This window comes from Falco biarmicus, chromosome 1, assembly GCF_023638135.1.
Source record: "Falco biarmicus isolate bFalBia1 chromosome 1, bFalBia1.pri, whole genome shotgun sequence".
NCBI classification, from domain to species: Eukaryota; Metazoa; Chordata; class Aves; order Falconiformes; family Falconidae; genus Falco; species Falco biarmicus.
In genome coordinates this window covers 37,406,656-37,425,907 of record NC_079288.1, presented here as the reverse complement: position 1 = coordinate 37,425,907, position 19,252 = coordinate 37,406,656, and the positions used below count along the sequence as shown (strand labels likewise).

Genomic DNA, 19,252 nt, shown 5'->3' with positions numbered 1-19,252 from the left:
ATTACAGAGCGCGCGTGTTCTCGAGAGCCCCGGTCTTTTTGGGGAATGGTGGCAAGCGCTTCCCGGGAAGCAGCCGGTATCTGGCACGCTGCTAGCAAAGGGATGCCATGGGGCATGCACCCCGCTGTTGCCCCAGCCCGGGGACACCCCAGCCGCTGTCCCCAGGGAGCTGGCATCCAGGTCCGCACAGGGGCAGTGACAGGGCGCATGCCCGAGGAGGGTTGCTCAGGGAGTGCCTGTGCCCAGCCAGGCTCCCCCCGGGTCAGCCAGCCCCCCAGCCGTGCCACGGGTACCCCCACCCCGGGAGCAGTGGCAGAAGGACACTGGCAGGTGGCAGCCGAGGATGGTCCCACCTGCAGCAGGCTCACAGGACCACCACAGGAGGAAAGGATGCATTTCTTCCCAAAAGAGGGGCAGCCCACCAGCCTGCGGCAGGTACTTAAGAGCTGCTGAGAATCACCTGCAGCCCTTCAGGAAACTGCGGCAAGAATAAGAAACACAATAAGCATCCTCGTTTCAGACTCCAGCCAACACTCAACGCACTCGAGATGACTGGAAACAGATTTAGAGCAGTGATTAGTGACGTTTGCTGCTGCTTGCAAGCAGCACGCGCCTGCGACTGCCAACCAAATGCTATTTCAGACAAGCCTGCCCGTGCCAGTGCTCCCAAATCCTCCTCGCTGCATTGGGTTTGGTCCCTCCATCGTGTGCCATAGGAAGGATGGACCAAAGACCCAGACTGTCTGGAAGAGCGGGTGCTCTGCATGGGGCCAGGGTCCCCTGTCCCCCGAGAGCAGGCACCTCGAGTAGGAAGGTGCCACTTTCTCACCACGCCAGCTACAGCCCCTTCTGACTGCCTCCGATGCAGTTGCAAGCGGTAATTGGGGCAGCCTGCAAAACCCCAGAAGGTAAGATTAGATCTCTGGTGTTTCTGATCTCAGCAGGAAGCAACAAGGGCCACATCAGCGCTTTTAAGAGGATGTTGTACCGTTCAACTTGCACTTAATTGCCCAAAACAACTGGCAAGAGAATACTGGAGCCGTACCAGCAGCAGGCAGTGGCGGAGAGAGGCTCTGGGCTGCAGCAGCGGTGGGATGTTAAACTGCATCTCAGCAGCAGCTTGCAGTCCCCTCCGCAGTGCAGGCAGCCTCGGCCTCCCGCACCTCAAGCTGTAAAACAGAGGGGGCTCCTCTGCCCCCACCACTAGAAAAGAGGGACCACCTCATGCAAGTGACAATATAATTTTGTTTATTTTCCTTTAACACACTGCTGGTTAAACTGCCAGACAGTAGATTTCAGAACATTCCCTCAACCAAACATCCTGGGGAAATTAAAAAATAAAACCGCTACCATGTACCAAAAATAAAATAACCCACCCCCACACCCATCTCTTCCCCCAAACTAGTCCCTGCAAAGCCAATGCAATCAGAAATAGACATCTGTGCTTTTCACCCAGGGCCCAAGCTTGCTGCAAAACAAACTAAAAAAAAAAATATGTCACTGCAAGTTGTTATAACACAAAGCAATGGACAGCAAAATAAAAATCCTCCTTAAAAACCCTTTGTACTGGTGACAAGGACAGATGGAGATCTCTCCCCACACTGCTTTAGACTTTACGAACAACTTAGACCTGCAGCTTCAAGTAGTTTGTGACGTGTCCTTAATGCTGACGGCATGGGTCACTTCCATGCATCCCAGCCCACACAGCTGGGCACTATGGAGCAGTGGGACCATCTGCCAACGCTAGAAGCTGCTACGACGATGGGACCCAAAGATTACTGTCACCTGCCCACCATCCTGCAGTCCTAGCTACTGCCTCCTGGCATAAAGCACAAATCCTGCCTCTGCTCTCACAGTCTCCAGAGCTGCTTTACCAGCCTGGCTGCTTCTTGAGTGGGAAAGCCCTGAACACACAAAGCCCCCATAGAAACCATGAAAAATTCAAGCCTCCACTTGCCAGCAAGTTTCCAGACACTGCTTCACTCCAGTGCCTTAGCTCAGGAACTGTTGTAGTGTGACAGAACAGCCGTGACAGCACAGGCAAGCACATCCCCACTAGCATGACTAGGGGCAACTCGAGGGCAGAGATCCTGCGCTTCCTAGATTCACACTCTCCCCAGTTAAACTGGTTTAAGCTGTACTTTGCCCCTTGCCTTGAAATCTCCATCACACAAACTCTTTAGCAGAGACCTTTGATGTTTGCAAAAGATTATTCACATTTTCTAACTAGCCAGCACTGTTTCTAGGAGGGAGGAAAGCACTTCTGTTTTGTTGAATATTTTTTCCCCTTTTTTTTCTTTTAAATAAAGCACTTCTTGGGGAAAAAAAATCAAAACCTATCAGCAACCTGCAGTAGCATCCCACCAGACTAGGGACAGCATCACCATACCCCTCCCCCTCCCCCAATCTCCAAAAATAGTATTTAATATACAGCAATAAACTCTGAGCAAGCCAGAGTCCCGGAAGACATGGACCTGCTTTCACCGCTCCTGTCCAGCCCAGCACCATTTCAATGCAGTTGCTACTGTACTCCTGGGACAAGTCCGTTTGGATCCAAGGTGAAACACACGTGCCCCAGACCTGCTGGGCAGCATGTGAAGCAGGGGTGCAGCACAGGAGGCCTGTTTGTGTAGTCACATATCTGAGCCTTCACAGCTCCAGCCTACTGTTGTGTTTGTGCCATTGAGAATACTTGTCTGAGCCTATTTGGGACTAGCCAGTGAAGACAGACTGGTGGAACCAGGCAGAACATTAAGAAAAGCATCCTCAAATTATATTAGACTTTGGCATTTGTTGTGGCGATCCAGAAGCGCCAGTAGGTAAATTAGCTCAGTGCTGGCCCAGTTCCTGTTTCCCTTGGATTGTCAGTAAGGATATTTCCCTCCCCGTCACATAAGTGCAAGAAGCAGACGGATCTCTCCCACATCTGAGCACCAAACAGAGCCTGAAACACTTGGTAGTTAGCAGCAGCTTGGAATCTGTCTCACATCAAGGGCTGAAGCTGCTCTGCTGGTCCTCTCCCTCCTCCTGCTGTTTTCCATCAGACAGGCCTGTTCAGCCCAAACTTCCCATATCGAGACATTTCACTGGCTGTTGCAATCCCATGTCATCTTAAAGGAAGGCCAAGGGACAAAGCACGGGTCTCTGCTCCCTGTTCTGACTCAACCAGTGCAGGGCAAGCCCTCAGCAAGTGAGTTTAGGGGTCAGGACCCCCCAGGCCACACTGCACCCAGAAGCTGTAAGCACCATACAGCTACGAGGACCTAGCCATGACTCACCCAGCTCTGAACTGCACAGACATGCAGGCACCAGACTGTCTGGAAGCTCTCCATCCTGCCTTTGGGAGATTTCTGGGGGAGACCAGACCTGAAGGACCTCTTCCAGTTGTTCTATCCCCCGCTAGGCTTTTTATCCATTGACCTCAAGGGCTGGAACCAAAGATACTCGCTCACAGTTCTCTGCTTCAGCTGTGACCTCCAGAGCTGGCATCCAGGGAGACTCAGATAGTCCCCAGCTGATCACAAGGGCAGGGAATGCCTGCCCCTTGGGGACAAAGAAAAAAACTACACAGAAGCTCCTTAAAAAAAAAAAAAAATAATAGATGCTTCTTCAAATAGACTTTTATTCAAAGCCTGAGACAAAGGCACCAAAAAGAGAAGGGAATTCATTTGGCTTTCTGTTCTCTGCCACCTGGGATACTCAGAAAGGTCAGAGCTGTTGTTTTAGTCACACACACACACAAGGGGAAAATGGCCTGGCTTAAAAGTACAAAAGGAGGGGCTGATAGGGGGGTAATTAAAACAGGCTTTGGAACCACTATAATGAGGCTGGATTCAGGCCCAAAACATGACTGATGGTGTCATCTTCCCTTTATGAAGTAGAAGCTTTATTGAAATTGCCTTATACGCCCCTTTCTGCGTAACTGCTCCACAAATGAAGCCAGGGTCTGTTCTGACCCAGCTCCCCCACACTGCTGCACAGGGACACACACTTCACCTGCCTGCTGCTGGCAGGAGGCAACAAAGCACAAACAGGCTCATCTCTGACCAGTCTCAGTTAAATAATGCCTTGGATAGTCCCTCAAACACCCGTACTGGAAAGCTACAGCTAACCCAAACTTTTTCTTTCCCTGGTCAGGACCAGGTTCCTCAGCATAATCATCTGTCTCCCCTTGCAGAGATGGAACCAGCCTGACTGCGTCATTCCCAGTGAGGTGCCGACTTGTTATCTCCTACCATCCTCCCATCTTCCCACATCCTTTGTACGAAGGCTCCTTCTGAGGCAAACCTGTCCAGCGGGGATGGACCAACAAAGAAAACTGCTCATAGCACCATAACAGGGTCAGGAACCTCCCAACAACCCAGACACAAGCTTTTTAGTAACAAAGATGCAAAAAACCAGCCAAACCAACTAAATTGAAGCCATGAAGAATGAACTGTTCCTTCTCCCTATTCTTATTCAAATAAGACAAATTCATTTGAATGGAGCAACAGGTACACAACAGATCACACTGTGCAGCTTTGCCTTTGGGCGGCTGATGGCACCAAATGGGTGTCCTGGCTGACAGGAGAGGCAGGAATAAACTATCCTAGAAGACTTGTCTCCAACTTTTGCACACCTAAATGCATGCCCCTTTTCTCATGCTAGGCAAGGTGATCACTGGGTAAGCCACTAGAAGCTGAGTGATTTCTTGCTTCAAGGATGCTCAAATAAAATACAACCTAAAGGGCCTGGAGGAGAACAGCTCCTTACAGAGAAGCTTGCTTTCAAGCCCAGGTTCTTTGCTTAACAAATCAGCGCAGTTTATGCTTCTCAAAACTGATAAAGATCTAAATGTCTCTGTGCTCCAGTTCGAGCAATCCCAAAAATGCTGGAGAATCTGCAGGCACTGTCACCAAATGAAACAGTGCTCATATATTATAAGAATTTTATAAATACTAGGATTTTAACAGCAGGTAGAAGACAAAGCAGACAACTTCAAGCTTACTGCCTTTTCATCCTCAGGTTCGTTCTTAAGATCTGCTCTCTAAAGCCTGTCTTCTCCTTCAGCTGTAGCAGGGACTCTCTGGCTTCTCCCAAACTGGCTGTAACCATTTGTGCAACTGGACAGAAGGTTATTAAGGTCCTACTGCTTGCTTTTTAGCTCACAGACATAGATTTAGGGTCAAGCCTATAGCAGTAATGTATGTGATCAGGCAAGGTACAGTGTTGCTGCTGCAGAAAGCAGTGCTTTGACGCCTCCCCCAGATCCTGTTCTGGAGCCCGTGAGCTGACAGCTCATATCACAGCTTGCAGGTTAGGAGGAAGCAGAGCCTTCAGCTGCTCGGGCCCAGCACAGCGGAGAGGCTGCTCTTCTCGTTTCCTTTCCAGAAACTAGGGAATTCTGCTGACCCTTCTCAGCTCAAACAAAGACTGAGTCACTGTAGGGGATCAAACCCAAGAATAACCACTAGGAAAACTCAGGCCCAAGGAGGAGCAGCAGCAAGGTGGCTCAGTGCCCCTGCTCTCGATAAAGGGAGAACGCTTCTGCGAACAACAGAGATAGCATGAGGTAAAGTGTTCTGTGAGCACAGAGCACACCAGCATCACAACTGACCCACAAGGATGCAGTCCTGCCTGGGACAGATCCTGCTCCAGCACACAGAACATCTCCCCCTCACCAGCCAGAAATGCTCAGCAGGTCAGAGGCACAGACCGCGGGAAGGCAGCTCCTCAGGGCCTGCAGCTCTGGATCAGCAGGCGCAGCAAGGGCTTTCACTCTGCTTGGCCTTTGTCAGGCAGGCGCAGGCTCTGCATGTGGAAACAGAAGCCTCTTGCAGAAACATCCCTGGGGGAAGAGGGTGACCTTGTCTCCAGTGTTCTGTTCACTTCCATCTCTCTGAAAGGCAACAAACCACCTCGGCTCTACAGTACTGAAATGCTGGACATCTGTCCCTTCGCTACAATGCCTTTATATGCAAAAGGCCAAGCTAAATGAACACTAACCAACTCACTGTGCTTCTCGTCTCTGCAGGTAGGCCTGGTCCTTACAACAGGGAATGAGAGCTCACGGGGAGCATCCATAAGGTTGTTCCTCTCTGTCCTACGGCACCAGCTGTTCGCAATCACAGTCACGGGGCAGGGAGCTAACCATCAGGAAGGTCAAGGAACAAGTCCAGAACCCCCTCTGTAGGTCACCTGATTCTCAGCTTCTTCCAAAGGACAGGTCACTTGCTAGAAAGGGCAAAACAAGGAACTGGGCTTAAAATGAAACCTTTGAGAAGAAAAGGATATTAAAGGAAACAAAAGCCATAATCAATACAGAAAACAAGTGCATCTGATCAGACGCTAACAACGTCATCCTTTCGCGGGCTACAGCAGAATCCCTCTGTGACGGATCTAACATTACAGTTGCCAAACTAGGACAGTCTCTCCCAACTGGTACAGCAAATCAGGCCAGATAAATCCCTCTGCTCCTGGCGCAGCTTGCAGTCTTAGGAGGGGAATGTCTCCACAGAGGCTGAGCTGGAGTCTTGGTATCTTTTTGCAGGCAAGTACCATACATTGGGTTGCACATGTTCAGGGAGATGCTGAGCCAGGTTCCGTCCTCCATAGCCATTAGTCACCCAACAACACCCTAACGCTTCCACACTCCCAGACAAAACGTGTACCCAGGTCTGGTTTTAAGAGCTGCTTCCCTGCTTAAGGAACCGTATTCCACCCCACAAAGGCAGAGATCTTGCAGCACATGGCTTTCTCTCGGTGTGGGACTTGGCCCAGGACTGGTAGCATCAGCTTTCAACAGCCCAATACACAGACAGCCAGGACTCAGTTTACTCTTGGATGCCCCAGGGAAGATCAGAGGCTGCACATGGTGCGAAGGGGAAGGCGAGGGCCTCGCTGTGTGCTGGCAGGGGGAAGGTAAGCTCCCTCTTACCTGGACCTGCTATTCATTCCAAATGAACCTTTTTTTTTTTTTCCTTCTTCTTTCCTTAAATTATGAACAATATGGAGAAATTGAAAGCAACCGTGTTTGGTCCAACTCCTTCCCTCCCAGCCCCTTGGCTGATGCTCTGTGGGGCTTGCTCTCACAATCGGCAGAGGCAGAAGAGGGTAGGAATGAAGACACCAAAGGCCACCAATATAGGAAACATGAGGCTGCTGTTGTCCGAGGCATAGGGGTTTGGTGTGCGTGGGCCTGACTGAACCCGGTTCTTATTTGCCTGTTTTTTAACACTAGAGCCATCATCATAATCATCTTCATCATCATCTTCCTCTTTTTTCTCCAGACCTGGGTGCGGCTGCAGCTTTGGAACATCTGTTGAACAAGACAAAAGATTGCAAGGAGGCAGAATGTAACCTGGGAAATCACCCGAGTCGCTCCCTTCCCCTCTCCCTGAGCCAGCATGAAAACAGGCGACAGGGAATCTGATACCACATCAACACCACAGCCAGAGCACCCCAGGAAACAGAAGCATACTTCCTCACGAGGCTCACACCACTATTTCTTTCCTCTGTGATGCAAGAGCATCTAAAGAAGACCCAGTCTGCAAAGAAAACAAAATCCTTCCACCCCATCTCATGTCACACAGGAGAAGTTACAGCATGTCACAGTTTAACAACACGCTTTCTAAGAAGAAAATTAACTCTATCCCAGCCAAAACCAGAACAAAGCACAAAAGCACATTTACAGCATACACAGTCAGATACCGCAGCTGCTCAGTGAGACCTAGTCATGAATAAGCACCTGCTGCTTGTGGGACCAGCAAACACAGGTCCAAACAGCAATGGGAACAGCCCTTTCCACACAAGGTCCTACCTCACATCACTGCACCCCCAACCCCACTCTAATCCAGTCCTATGAGCCTGGAGCCTGAATTGCAAGTCCCACACACAGCAAGGTGGCACCTAGCCACAAGGTTACCCACCAAATCTTCAGCAAAACTTGGCAATACCTGACCAATAGTAAAGCAAACAAATGCTTTGGTCAGGGGTCTTAAACCTCTCCTGTTCGGGATCCAGAGGGGCTCCAACTCCAGCACAGACTTACAAAGAGGGTGATGAAAGAGCAAGAAGTTTACTAGCACAACCCGCTGCTATCCAGAGGAACTGGTATCTGGGCAAAAAACACTGCCTTGTCCTCTAGCTGAGGAGGCAAAACAAAGCTCGAGGTAAGAAACGCTTAACTACTAGCTGAAGATCTTCATAAATTACTTGTCTGCAGGACTGCTGCTGACTTCCAAGACCAGAGGGAATTTACCTGTAGCTATAAGCTAAGGCTGACCAGTGTTCCCTTCTCCTCTATCCCACATGCAGGCAGTTCCAAACCAAACTTATTTTTCTTATTCCAAAAATGACACAGCTTTGTGCACTTGGAGGAGTAGAAAGACACTACACACTTATTTCGCTCTGCAAGTGCACTCTGTGGGAACTTGCTGACAGAGAAACAGTTTTGGCAGAGGTGGGTCAGCAAAACCTATGATCTCATGGTCTGAGAAGCAGCAGGCTGCTCTCCAAGGGGGAAGAGCCTTTTGGCTCAAAAACTGTGCTTACCTTCCACTGTTCCTTGCAGGATGTATAGGGCACAGATTTTCGGATTGTCATAGTAGCCCTAGAGAAAGCAAAGAAGGAAGTCAGCTGCATCATGTGGCTGGGGCAGAAGGGGAAAAGATCAGGGCTCTGCCCAGAAAAGCTTATTACCTTTACAAACTCAATGTGGAGCTTCCCTGTAAACGTGGAAACCTCTCCCTGGACACTCAGTTTCCCCTTTTTGATACTCATGGGAATGATCTCATCGTGAGCTGTGCTGTGTCCAACTCTGTCAAAGATGTCCAAGTCCTTCACCACCACGTGGCCGTTTAAGCGAACATCAAATACCTTCAGGGTGGAAGAAGTGACAGAGTGTCAGCACAGATTCAGACACGTGATGCTTGAAACGGGAAGGGAACAGGAAAGGTCTCTGCTTGTTATGCACCCAGGACCAGAAAGCACTGCAGCATGCACTGTCCCACCACACATGCTCCACTCCCTTGGGAAGGATTCAGAGCCCAAAAGCAGCCAGGTAAATATCTGAAGCATGAGCATTACTTTCAAATACCCTGAAATCTGCCGTCTTCTTTTAAAATAACCCCTATGCCTGCAGTTCAGAACTGAGGACAGCACAATTTTATTTTGGTTTATTCACACTTTTCTTTCACAAGCTTCTTTCCACCTGCTGGCTGAGGACCTGCTCACACCACCCCAGGGTGGCTGCAGCACACCACACCCTAGGGAGTTAAGCCATTTCTAACTAACAGCCTGCAGCAGAACTGAGGAAACAAGCTGGTGAAGGCCACAGGGTTTGAAGGAGGTAAAATGTTAAACTGCTAACCACATCTGTGAATGCAGAGCGAAAGTCCTCCTCAGGGCTGTAATGACTCAAACTTCTCTCAGCACCTGGGGAATCCCAGCAGAACCACATGAAGGAAGAGGAACCAAAGATACCTCAGCCCTTCAGTTTAATCTGAGGCTGCTTTTTGCATCCAGCCCACCAGTTCTGTTCCTGCAAAGACTTCTCTTGCAGGAAGGCAGCACAGTGTGTAAGAAGCAGGGCTCTAAAGAAGCTGATGAAGTCAGGGGAAAGCCAGGCTAAAACACACACCACTTCTCTCCCCATTTATCATAGATCTTTGAGTTCTTTGTGCTTCTGCTTCCACATTTATACATGAGGAATTTAAAAAATGGACAAGGATTATTCTTTTCTCAAGACCAATAAATAGGATTGAATTTAACTCTGTGTTTTCAGAATCAGTTTGAACCAGTTTCAAGTCTTACTACATTTGTAAAAATTGTTTCGAGTAGGTTATTTAACCCAGACCACTTCCCTGATTCAGTCTGTGCAATACTTCCTCCAGCACAAGCATGCTGTCAGGTCAGGAACAAGCGTTCAGGAAAACGGCAAAAAAACTTCTCCTCAAAGCCAGCACAGCCTAAACAGATTGTAAAGATCTAGTGCTAGTTATGTTTAGTTGCACAGGTTTGTTTGAATACTCTGTAGTGCAATTTTCCAGGCCAACTGTATATCTGGAATGTGCTCTCTTTGAGCTCAGTTTCAGAGCCCATGAGAGCTCTAGCAACTAAGTTAACCATTAGTATCTTACTTCACTCCCTTCTCCAGCATGCAAAGCAGCAGAGGCAACCTGGACACACAGAGTCTTAGCCAGGAACTCACATCAAAGAGACAAGCAAGGAGCTGTTGCTTACCTTCTGTTGAGACTGTGCAAAATAAACCTCTGCAAACTTCAACACCAGCACATAGTCACCCTCCTCTTTGATGGGAACTTCATAGCCAAAGGTTTCCTCATTGTAACGCTCAGTCTGGTACAGAATCTGATCTTCCGCATTGGACCGCAAGATTGGCAGCTTCATGCCATAGTCAGAAGCTGGGTTTCAAGCAAAAAACAGTGAGAGGAAGGGTTAGTTACTGAGGCACACGGAAGAGACACTTCATATACTCTTCAGGTGGCATTAGCTCTTATGCCCTTCAGACCTGTTTTCTCTCCTTGCTCCGACGAGGAGGCAGCATTACTGGAGCAAGAAGCAGAGGTAGCCAAAGCTCCAGAATCCAGGCCCTGCAGAAAAACAGGTCTGGGCCTGCGGCAGTCTAAAACACAGTAAACTCACTTGCACCACTTCAGAAAGAAGACTGTTTCACAAACAGGGCAGAGAGCCAAAGGACTGGGCCATTGACTCCTGCTTCAAAGAGGAAAACCACCAAGAATATTTTTTTAAAACATTTTCAAATTACGGAGTCTGAGTACAAAAACAAAACAGTCAGTGCAGGACTCATTCGTTCAAGAGATGTGAAGTTAGCAGTCAATGGCATCAGGTTTTAAGAAACTCATCCTCCTCAAGTGAAAACCTGGGGACTGACAGAATGGTGAAAAGCATTAGACATCTTAAAAAAACCCTTTCTTCTCACCACAGCCATGCAATACATGCCACCTTGAAAACAGGAAGAAGGAAGTAAGAAAGATCCACAAGGATTTCAGGAGCACCAGCAGCTCCATCAGCTGCTGTTCTCACAGCCACCCAGCTGAAATGGGTGCTGTCTGTAGGTATTCAAACAGCCCCACAAGAAGGGCCCAAACAACATTCCCAAATGGGACAATAACTGAGAAAATAAGAGAAATCGTAACATTTGCCAAGACTTTAACCCAGCTTGATGTTTTATTGTGTCAGGGTTACTGTACAAATGCAAACTGATGCATGCCTCAAGAGCTCTGAATCAAATAATTGCCCAGCAAAGCAGGGGCAGGAGAGAAGACTGTGGACATCACCTGCCCACTGACACTTCAGGCAGGAGAAGCTGATCCAGACAAAGTTCTCCGCTGACACTTGCCACTTCCATCCTCATTTCCATGGGAACAGACACTGTACTGGCCAAGACAAAGCAAGAACTACTAACCCAGCACACGTTGCCAAAGACAGAGCCAATGCAAACGAGCAAGAGGAAATTAATGCCAGCTCTTAAGTCTCCTGTTTCACACAGAGCTACTCTGGCAATCTTCTGCTTCTCTTTACCACTTGAACCAAGGCGCAAAGGCTGAAGACTAATCACCAGAAAGACAGAGGGTGAAAAGTTTAACTTGTCCTCCCACAGAGATATTTCTGGCCAGCTATGGATTACAGTGATAGTGAACCAAGGAATCCACAGAAGTCAGCTCCTATTAGAGGAAAGCCTGCACAGAAAGAAAGTCCTTTAATAGCCAAGAAGGTAACTGGAGAGGCAGACTGGTCACCTGTGTATCAGAGCTCTGCTGACATAGCTGTGGAAGTGAGCTTGATTTTAAAGCGTACTGGGCACACCGAGAGGTAGCTCACCAAGCAGTGCACATTGAGCTGCAACTCAAGTATGTCTGGTGCCTGGCTATTCTGTAATTGCCATCGGCACGTTTTGTCCTTTAAGGCACAGCATCTGAACTGAGGCTTGGGGGGAGGGGGGAAGGTTTTAATTTGCCCAGAGGCAGTACAGCCCAGAAACAGCTATCCCTTGGTAGTTTCCTCCCAGTCAGCCACATATTTCTGCTGTAGCCATTACATGCCTATCAACACAGAGAGGAACCCAGAGTAAACCGAACAATGGTGCAATAAAAAGCCATTGAGGGAAAAGCAGCTGAGAGCTCAAAGGGGTAAAGTCTCCTTTGCTGTGCCTGGCACCGCTGGCTGAAGCAGGATTACTTGAACAGCCTGCTGGTTCAGGAGACACCACAGGCTTTCCCCAAAGGAAAAGCATGTCACAGTGTGCTTCAAACAGACTCTTTTTCTCCTCAACTCAAAAATAAACCGTTCAAGTCCACAAGAACGTTCAAGGTGCACATGTGAGAGGTCTGTGAAGTGAAGCTGACCTACAGGGATCAGGGCACCTTGCGTGACTGGGGCGCCAGCTTCCACTGGGATGAAAAACTCTTAATGAATCATAGTAGTATTTAAATGTGACCTCCCTTGTATCCATTGTGCCCAACCAGCTCTCCATTTGGGATGGCACTCAAGCAGTCTAAGCAATGGCAATCAGGACAATCCTCACCATCCTACATGGAAACAGTGAAGGCTAACTTAATAGTCAACAAATGACTCATCTTTCTCTGCACTCTACCACTCACCTGTGACTGACAGCAGGAGCAGCTCAGCACAGCTAACTGTTCAATATATTTGTCAATCAACTAAGTTTTGGCATACCAGTTTCCAGAAACACGCAAACTTCACACAGCCAGAGCAGTTTCAGGGCAAGTAGGAAAAGGCAACCCAAGTGCAGGTGCAGCATTAGCTCTGCCTCCTGTCCTTACTGGTAGACAGATTTTACCGATCCAGTAGTTCAAGCAGCTGATCATGTCCCATCTGCCTCTACTGCTTCTGTCCCTGCCCTGCTCCTGATCACCCTGCCAGGACTGGCACAGGGAACAGAGAGGCAAGTGGCACCTTGCTCCCGGCCCCGCTGGGACCAGGCTGCCGGCACCAGCCCGCACCGCCAGCGCTGCGGCTGCGGGCAAAGCGCCGTCCGCGCGCCCCGGGCGCGCTGCGGGCTGGGCTCCAGCCTGGCAGGTCTTGCTGGGGAAACCGGGGGCTTCCAGCGGAAAATGGGAAAAAGGGAGCCAGGCGGCTGCAGGCGGCCAGTTTGGCAGCCTGACCGCTCCCGTCGCCTTTCCAGCCGAAATTCCACGCCAGCCCGCGTGCAGCGGCTTCCCCTCCGGCGTTACACAACCCCGTAGCCCGAGGCCGGACTAATCGGCCCGGGGCTGGTCCTGCCGCCACCGGGGCCCGGGCCCGCGCCGCCGCCGGGGGAGGCGGGGGGCACAGCCCAAGGCCGGGCCCGGCGGGGGGCACCGGGGGGGCCGCGCTCCTGGCGGGTGACAAGTGCCGGGCGGGGGCTCCCCGCGGGCCCTCGCTGTCCCCCTCCCGCCCGCTCCGCGGCGCCGGGCCCGGGGAGAGGAGACCCCGCCTGCGGGCCTGCCCGGGCCGCCGTAGCCCTGCGGGGAGACCCGCCGACTCTCCGCGGCGGGGCCGGGGCAGGCGGGACGGTGCCAGGGGGACGCGGGTCTCGGACCCCCGCCGCCACGGGCGGGCGGCGCCGCCGGTGGAGCGGCGCCAAGCGGGCCCGCAGGGCAGCTCCCCCCCCCCCCCCCGACAACCCCGGCGGGCCACCGGCGCTCCTCCGCCACCCTCACCTCGGCCCACGCGGCCCTCGAGCGGGGTCCTTGCGGAAGTGGATGCCGTTCACGTCCACATGGGCATCGCCGCCCGCATTGACGGCCCAGATGACGCTGTCGGCGAGGCCGCCCGCCGCGCCCCGCAGCAGCGGCAGCAGCAGCAGCAAGGGCGGCAGCAGCGGCGCCCCGCGCGCCCCGGCGCCCACCATGTCGGGCTCCCGGCGCCGCGCCCGCCCCTTCCTGCCGCCGCCAGGGGGCAGCCTACCCCCGCTGCCGGGGCGGAGAGCGCGCCGGCCAATCCGCGCGCTACGATGCAAATATTAATTTTCTGCCCGTCTGCCATTAGGCAGTTGCGAGCCCCTATCTGCATATTCATAACTCCCCGGGCCAATGGGCGGCGGGAGCGGGCGAGCAGGCTTGGTTGAGAGGCGAGGGGACGGGGGCGCGCTGCGGCGGGAGGCGTGTCCGGCGGGAGCGGAGCTGGCCGGCCCGGAGCGGGGAGCCGGTGCCTGCCAGCCGGGAGTGCCCAGGGCCAGCACCGCTCGCTCGGGGAGGGGAGCGAGGGCAGGACCGGCACCCCCAGGAAGGAGCGTCAGGGAGGGACCAAGGTTCCCCAGCGGCGCCTCCGCAGCGAGGATACAGCCCGGCGGGCTCCCCTCAGCGCCGGACGCCTGAGGGGAAAGCCCCGCCCCCTCCGCCCCTCCAATCGCGAAGCTCCAGCGCGGCCGGAACGCAAGGCACTGTGGGACGGCGGCGGGAAGTGGGGTGCTGGTGGGTTGCCGAGGCAACGCGCGGCGCTGCGGCAGGACACCGCGGGCAGCGAACGGGAGCGGGGCGGCCCGGCACGGCCCCGGCCCCGGCGCTCGGGGAAGCGGCTGGGAGCGGAGCTGGGGCAGCGGGAGCTATGCCGCCGTCGGGGGCGGCTCCGTGTTACATCCCGGTAGTTTCGCGTACGCTGAACAGCAACGCCCGACACCGAGCCTGTGCCTCAGCAAAAGACGCTGCCTCCCCCGCTCCCCACGCCACGGGGTGCTGGAAGGGGCAGCTACCGCAGTGGTGAAGCAGCTGGGTGGCGTGTCTGCTTGACAAGTAGAACAGCCGGTAGACGAGGAGGGGGGAGCTAACCGTTACATTGCCGGTGATGTTTCTCCCCGTGTTGCATTTTACAGGATAATGTAAGGTCCTGGGTGTTTTTCTGGAGGACCTTGGCGAGTTCCTGGGTGGGCCGGAGTGAGACATGACAAGTGGAGACTGGATGAAATTCACTGAACGGTGGGGGAGCAAATAACTTAGTGTTTGCCTCCATGTTTGCCCTCCTGTCTGGTCTCGGTGTTTCTCAAAGCTTCCAACACTAGCCAGGCCTGGCGCCTGCGCTCCAGCCACCAGCTGCGTTAGCAGCAGCTGCTCCCAAGTCCCAGTGACTTTTTATTAATCTGAGTCTTCCACAAAGCGTTTGCTTTTAGGAATAAAAACTTGGTGCTGCAGACTGAGAATTAAATGGGTTTGTTGCTTTTGTAATGCACCTACGAGGACTCTTAACAGGACAAAGCCTTGGAGAAGTGAATTTAATTGGGGAGGGGGGCAACCACCCACCCACCCTCTGCTGCCTAACCTGCTCTGCCCAGGAGCGGAGTGGGCCCCACAGCGTCTTCCTGCTGCTGTCACATCAGCAGACGTGGCACTGCTGTGCTCCCGCACCAGCATTGCTGCTGGGAAAGGGTTCCTGAAACTACAGTGGCTAGGAAAGCAAAAAGTAGTGTAAAACGCACACGCTTAGCACTTCTCCAGATTAAGCCACCTCATGCTGGTTCCTGGCAAATCGTCTCAGCGTTACAGACCAGACCACAGCCCTGGCAGCATCTGATCAAATCCAGACTAATCTCCTGTATCCCTGCTGTGTGTGTGACCTGTTGGGCATCCCACAGGTTTGGTTAGTAAAGGAGTGCTGCAAGCAGCCATGGCCAGGACAATGCTGTCCAGTTGGCGAGGTTGAGGGAGGTCTCATTAGAGCTCATTTGTACTAATTACAGACGATCCTCCCTAATCTCTTAAGATTTCTCAGCTTAGACTGCGATGCGCTTGGGTCAGGAGCACAACTTCAAAGCACGTAAACACTCTGTGTCACCAGGTTACTGCCATGAGTTGCAAAAGTGAAGTGGGGAGAGGGATGGTATGAATCATCAGGAGTCTGAGGTGGCCAGGGCTGAGGTTACAAACATGAATGTCCATGTGTGTAAATCCTTGTATTTCCAGTCCTGAGACCCACCAGGGCAGCAAAGGTGGCCCACCAAGAGCCACACACAGCCCCGTGTGGCCCAAGTAGCCTGAGGCAGCTGGCCTTGTTGGCCCCTGAGTCAGCAGGGCTTTCACAGGTCTCACACACAGAATGGCGCTGGGGGCCCAAGTGCTGGCTGGGCAGAGCCTGGCTGAACCCCTGTTGTGCTTCTCAGTGAGCTGGGGAGCACAAGACTCATGGTGGGACCTTTGCTGCCTTGGTGGGCACAGGGGCCACGTAACCAGTAACTGGGGCTTCATTACAAACCCAGCATCAAACTGCTCTGCCCAGACCAAATGTGCCCATGAGCAAGAATTAAGGCATGAAGGTATTTACTAGCTAACATTTAGGTAGGACCAGGACAGGTCCCTCAGCTGAAAGGGCCTCTTTGGCTCCAGATGTGTACAAGGGCAGCTGGGAGTAAACCCAGCTCATCCTCTGCCTTGGGAGTGTCACCAGGGGCTTTTGTGGCTGTGCCAAGCCTGGGGCCCCTGTCGAGGGCTCCCAGGGCACCTGCGCATCTCACAGTGAAATATCAGCAACTCTTCCCTGAAAAGAGAAGAGTTTCCCTAAAGAGTTCCCCTCCTTGAACAGAGGGGAAAACCCCTCTCTTTCCCCTCCATCTGAGGACTCAGCCTTTTTAGAAGGCAAGGCATTGAGCACTGCAATACCTCCTCTGCCTCCCCAGTCACAGCATCTTCCAATAACTAGCCTGGCTGATTATTTCCCAAGAATCAGCAGCTCATCATGAAGCAAGAGGAACTAACTGAGCAGCAGTGAGTGAGGAGGGATAGTGGCTGTGCTCATCCGGGTGCAAGGAGGAGCTCTCACTGTGGCTTACAGTCTGGCCGTGGCTGCTGGCAGAGGGTGGTGGACATGCTGTGGTGGCCTGAGTGCACGGTGGCCTACACTGCCGGCCCTGAATTGTTATATACGGTCACCAGCAACACGATGCCAGCTTGCACCCCAGATGTCAAAGGCTCTGTATCCTGTTACTAATCCACTGAGCCATCAGTCCCTTGATGCAGGCTGGATTTACACCAGTAACCTACAAGTGAAAGGCTCAGCATTCTCTTCTCAGTCTCTTGATCTCTCCCTGTCCCCTGGCAGCTGTGCCAAAATGACTCTCAGTCTTTAATCAGTCCTGCCTGGTCCACCTACAGCCCTGATCATTCACAAGTGGTGTGGGGCACGTTTTGGGTATTAGCTGTTTCCTGCAGGAAAAAGGGATCAGGATTTCAAGTGTCAAAAAAGAGCAATGGAGTTGTGCAGGTCAGAAGCAGACCTCATGGCTAATGAGATATCTAAGAAGTCAGCGTGAGCCAGCCCCACTGCTTGAGCCAGCTCCCGAACCACAAGGGGCTATGGGGCTCAGGTGCCCATAGGGGACCAGCTCTGCCCTGCCATGAGGAGCTATTTGGAAGCCTCCCTGGTACTGGATTGGAGATGACAGCAAAAGGATTATCTCTGGAATTAGATTATTTAGATTGGAGCTTTAATCTCTGACCCTGTCTGCACAAGAAAACAGTAAAACTCCCTGGGATTATTTGGGGTTTGTTGTGCAAGTAAAACCAGGCTTGCAGCAAGAGCTTCTGCTGGAAGGGGGAAAAAAATGAATGCTTTGGAGACATGCCTTGCCTGACCCGTCCACTGTATGATGGTGACACCTGGCAGAAAAGAGCTACAGATGATTTGGCAGAGACCCCGCTTTCCTCAGAAGTAGCTGTGGCTCAGGACTGTCTCTGCAATGACACAGTGATGTCCTGCAGCCACCCTTCCCCTAGCACCAGTGTCCCTGCTTGCTTGGGAAGACAAACACAGCTCTGCCATGATACAAACACAGGGACCTGCCTAAGTGAAAATGGCAGCAGTTTGCAGAGAACTTCCCCAGCCACCATGATGCTGCACTGTGGATCAGTGCAGCCTCTAGGAATGGGTTTACAGTTTTAAAGAAATTAAGACCGTGTCCTGCCATCTGCCGCTGCAGGCTAAAGATGCGTCTGCTTGGTGCGGGACCTGGGAGGGAGCAGGCAGAAGCAGCCACCACGCTTGCTGCCATTGACTGTCCATCGGGGTTGTCACAGGTCCCCACAGGCAGGCACAGTCGCTCTGCTGCACACAGGCAAGCAGCGCAGCTGTCCTCTTACTCTGCAAACACAAGCAAGCTTCTTCCTTGACAGGCTCCACTGTAAGTGAAGCACATTTGTGTATCAGCACTCCCTAAGGCAGACACAAGCCTGCACAGGTCTCTCCCTCCTCACTATTATCCTAAGTACATATATAACCTACCAGGACTCTGGACTCTGTTCAGTTTATCACCCTCATCTCCTAAGCACAATACAGCTGCTGTACCAGAAATATGGAGATCTGTAAATATCCATTTTCCTATTTCATGGCTCACATACACATTTCTAGGACTGGACCAGCTCCATAGATACACACGCACAGTTTGCATACACCCACTTGCAAACAAACTCCTACTGCTGCACTCCTGGGTACCTATCTGCACTCTGCTTTTACACACACACGCACAAACCTCTCCCACTGCACACACCTGTGCAAACATGAGTACACACACACACAAATATAAGGAGAAACAGTTTTTCCATTGCTGGGATATCAGCCATCACTGCAGCTATGCTGGTTGGCACAGCAACAGGAAAGCAGAGAAAATCCTCCTTTGGGACACAGACTTGTGGACCCTAAGAATTTGAAAGGGAACCCAGGAAGTGAAAGATTTGAGATGGAGGAAACAGGAAGATATTGGTCCTTAACCTCCCAGCTGGAGTAAGGGTTGAAAACAGCTTCCAGTCACACCGATAAACACAGAGTAATGATGATGTCCTTTGAAGCCAAGCAGAAATCAGTCGTGGCAACTTGTGACTAAGTCTCTGCATAGAGGAAGGGGACAGCTGTAGGTCTGGCAGGATAGGGGAAGGGAGCAGGAGGTTAGGAGCACCTCGGGGAAAGGGGAAGGATGTTGAGCATCTGATGTGTCTGGAAGCAGCTGGTAGGGCCTGGAGGCTGCTGTCATGACACCACTGCAGACACATGCATCATCTTTGAGTGTGAACAAGCTGCAGAGCAGGGCACTGCCACACAAGGAGGCTCCCAGACAATCCCTAGCACCAGTGGTGTTACAGCTCAGCTCCCGCAGCACAGCACCCACTGTGCATATGCACACAGCTGTGTTTGAAATGGTCTGAAAGGCGGGGGGGGCAGGTTGGCTACTGCAGCCTATCCCCCTCCCACCCAGCTCCCCTCTGTGCCCTTTCTCCCATTGCTCCTTGCTGTGATGCTGAAAGGGCCCTCA

General features: G+C 52.1%; 2 protein-coding genes across 2 annotated transcripts in view; both read right to left on the bottom strand.

Annotated features, from left to right (window-relative positions):
* The window catches only part of RNF10 (ring finger protein 10), a 202,002-nt gene that overhangs the window by 100,630 nt on the left and 82,120 nt on the right, over window positions 1-19,252 (bottom strand). The window lies entirely within an intron of this gene.
* MLEC (malectin) lies at window positions 1,232-13,910 on the bottom strand. The gene is given in 6 exon segments (XM_056348247.1): window positions 1,232-7,297; window positions 8,533-8,590; window positions 8,680-8,856; window positions 10,222-10,400; window positions 13,683-13,707; window positions 13,709-13,910. Coding segments are annotated over 6 exon segments (834 nt in total). The 5' UTR covers window positions 13,874-13,910; the 3' UTR covers window positions 1,232-7,067.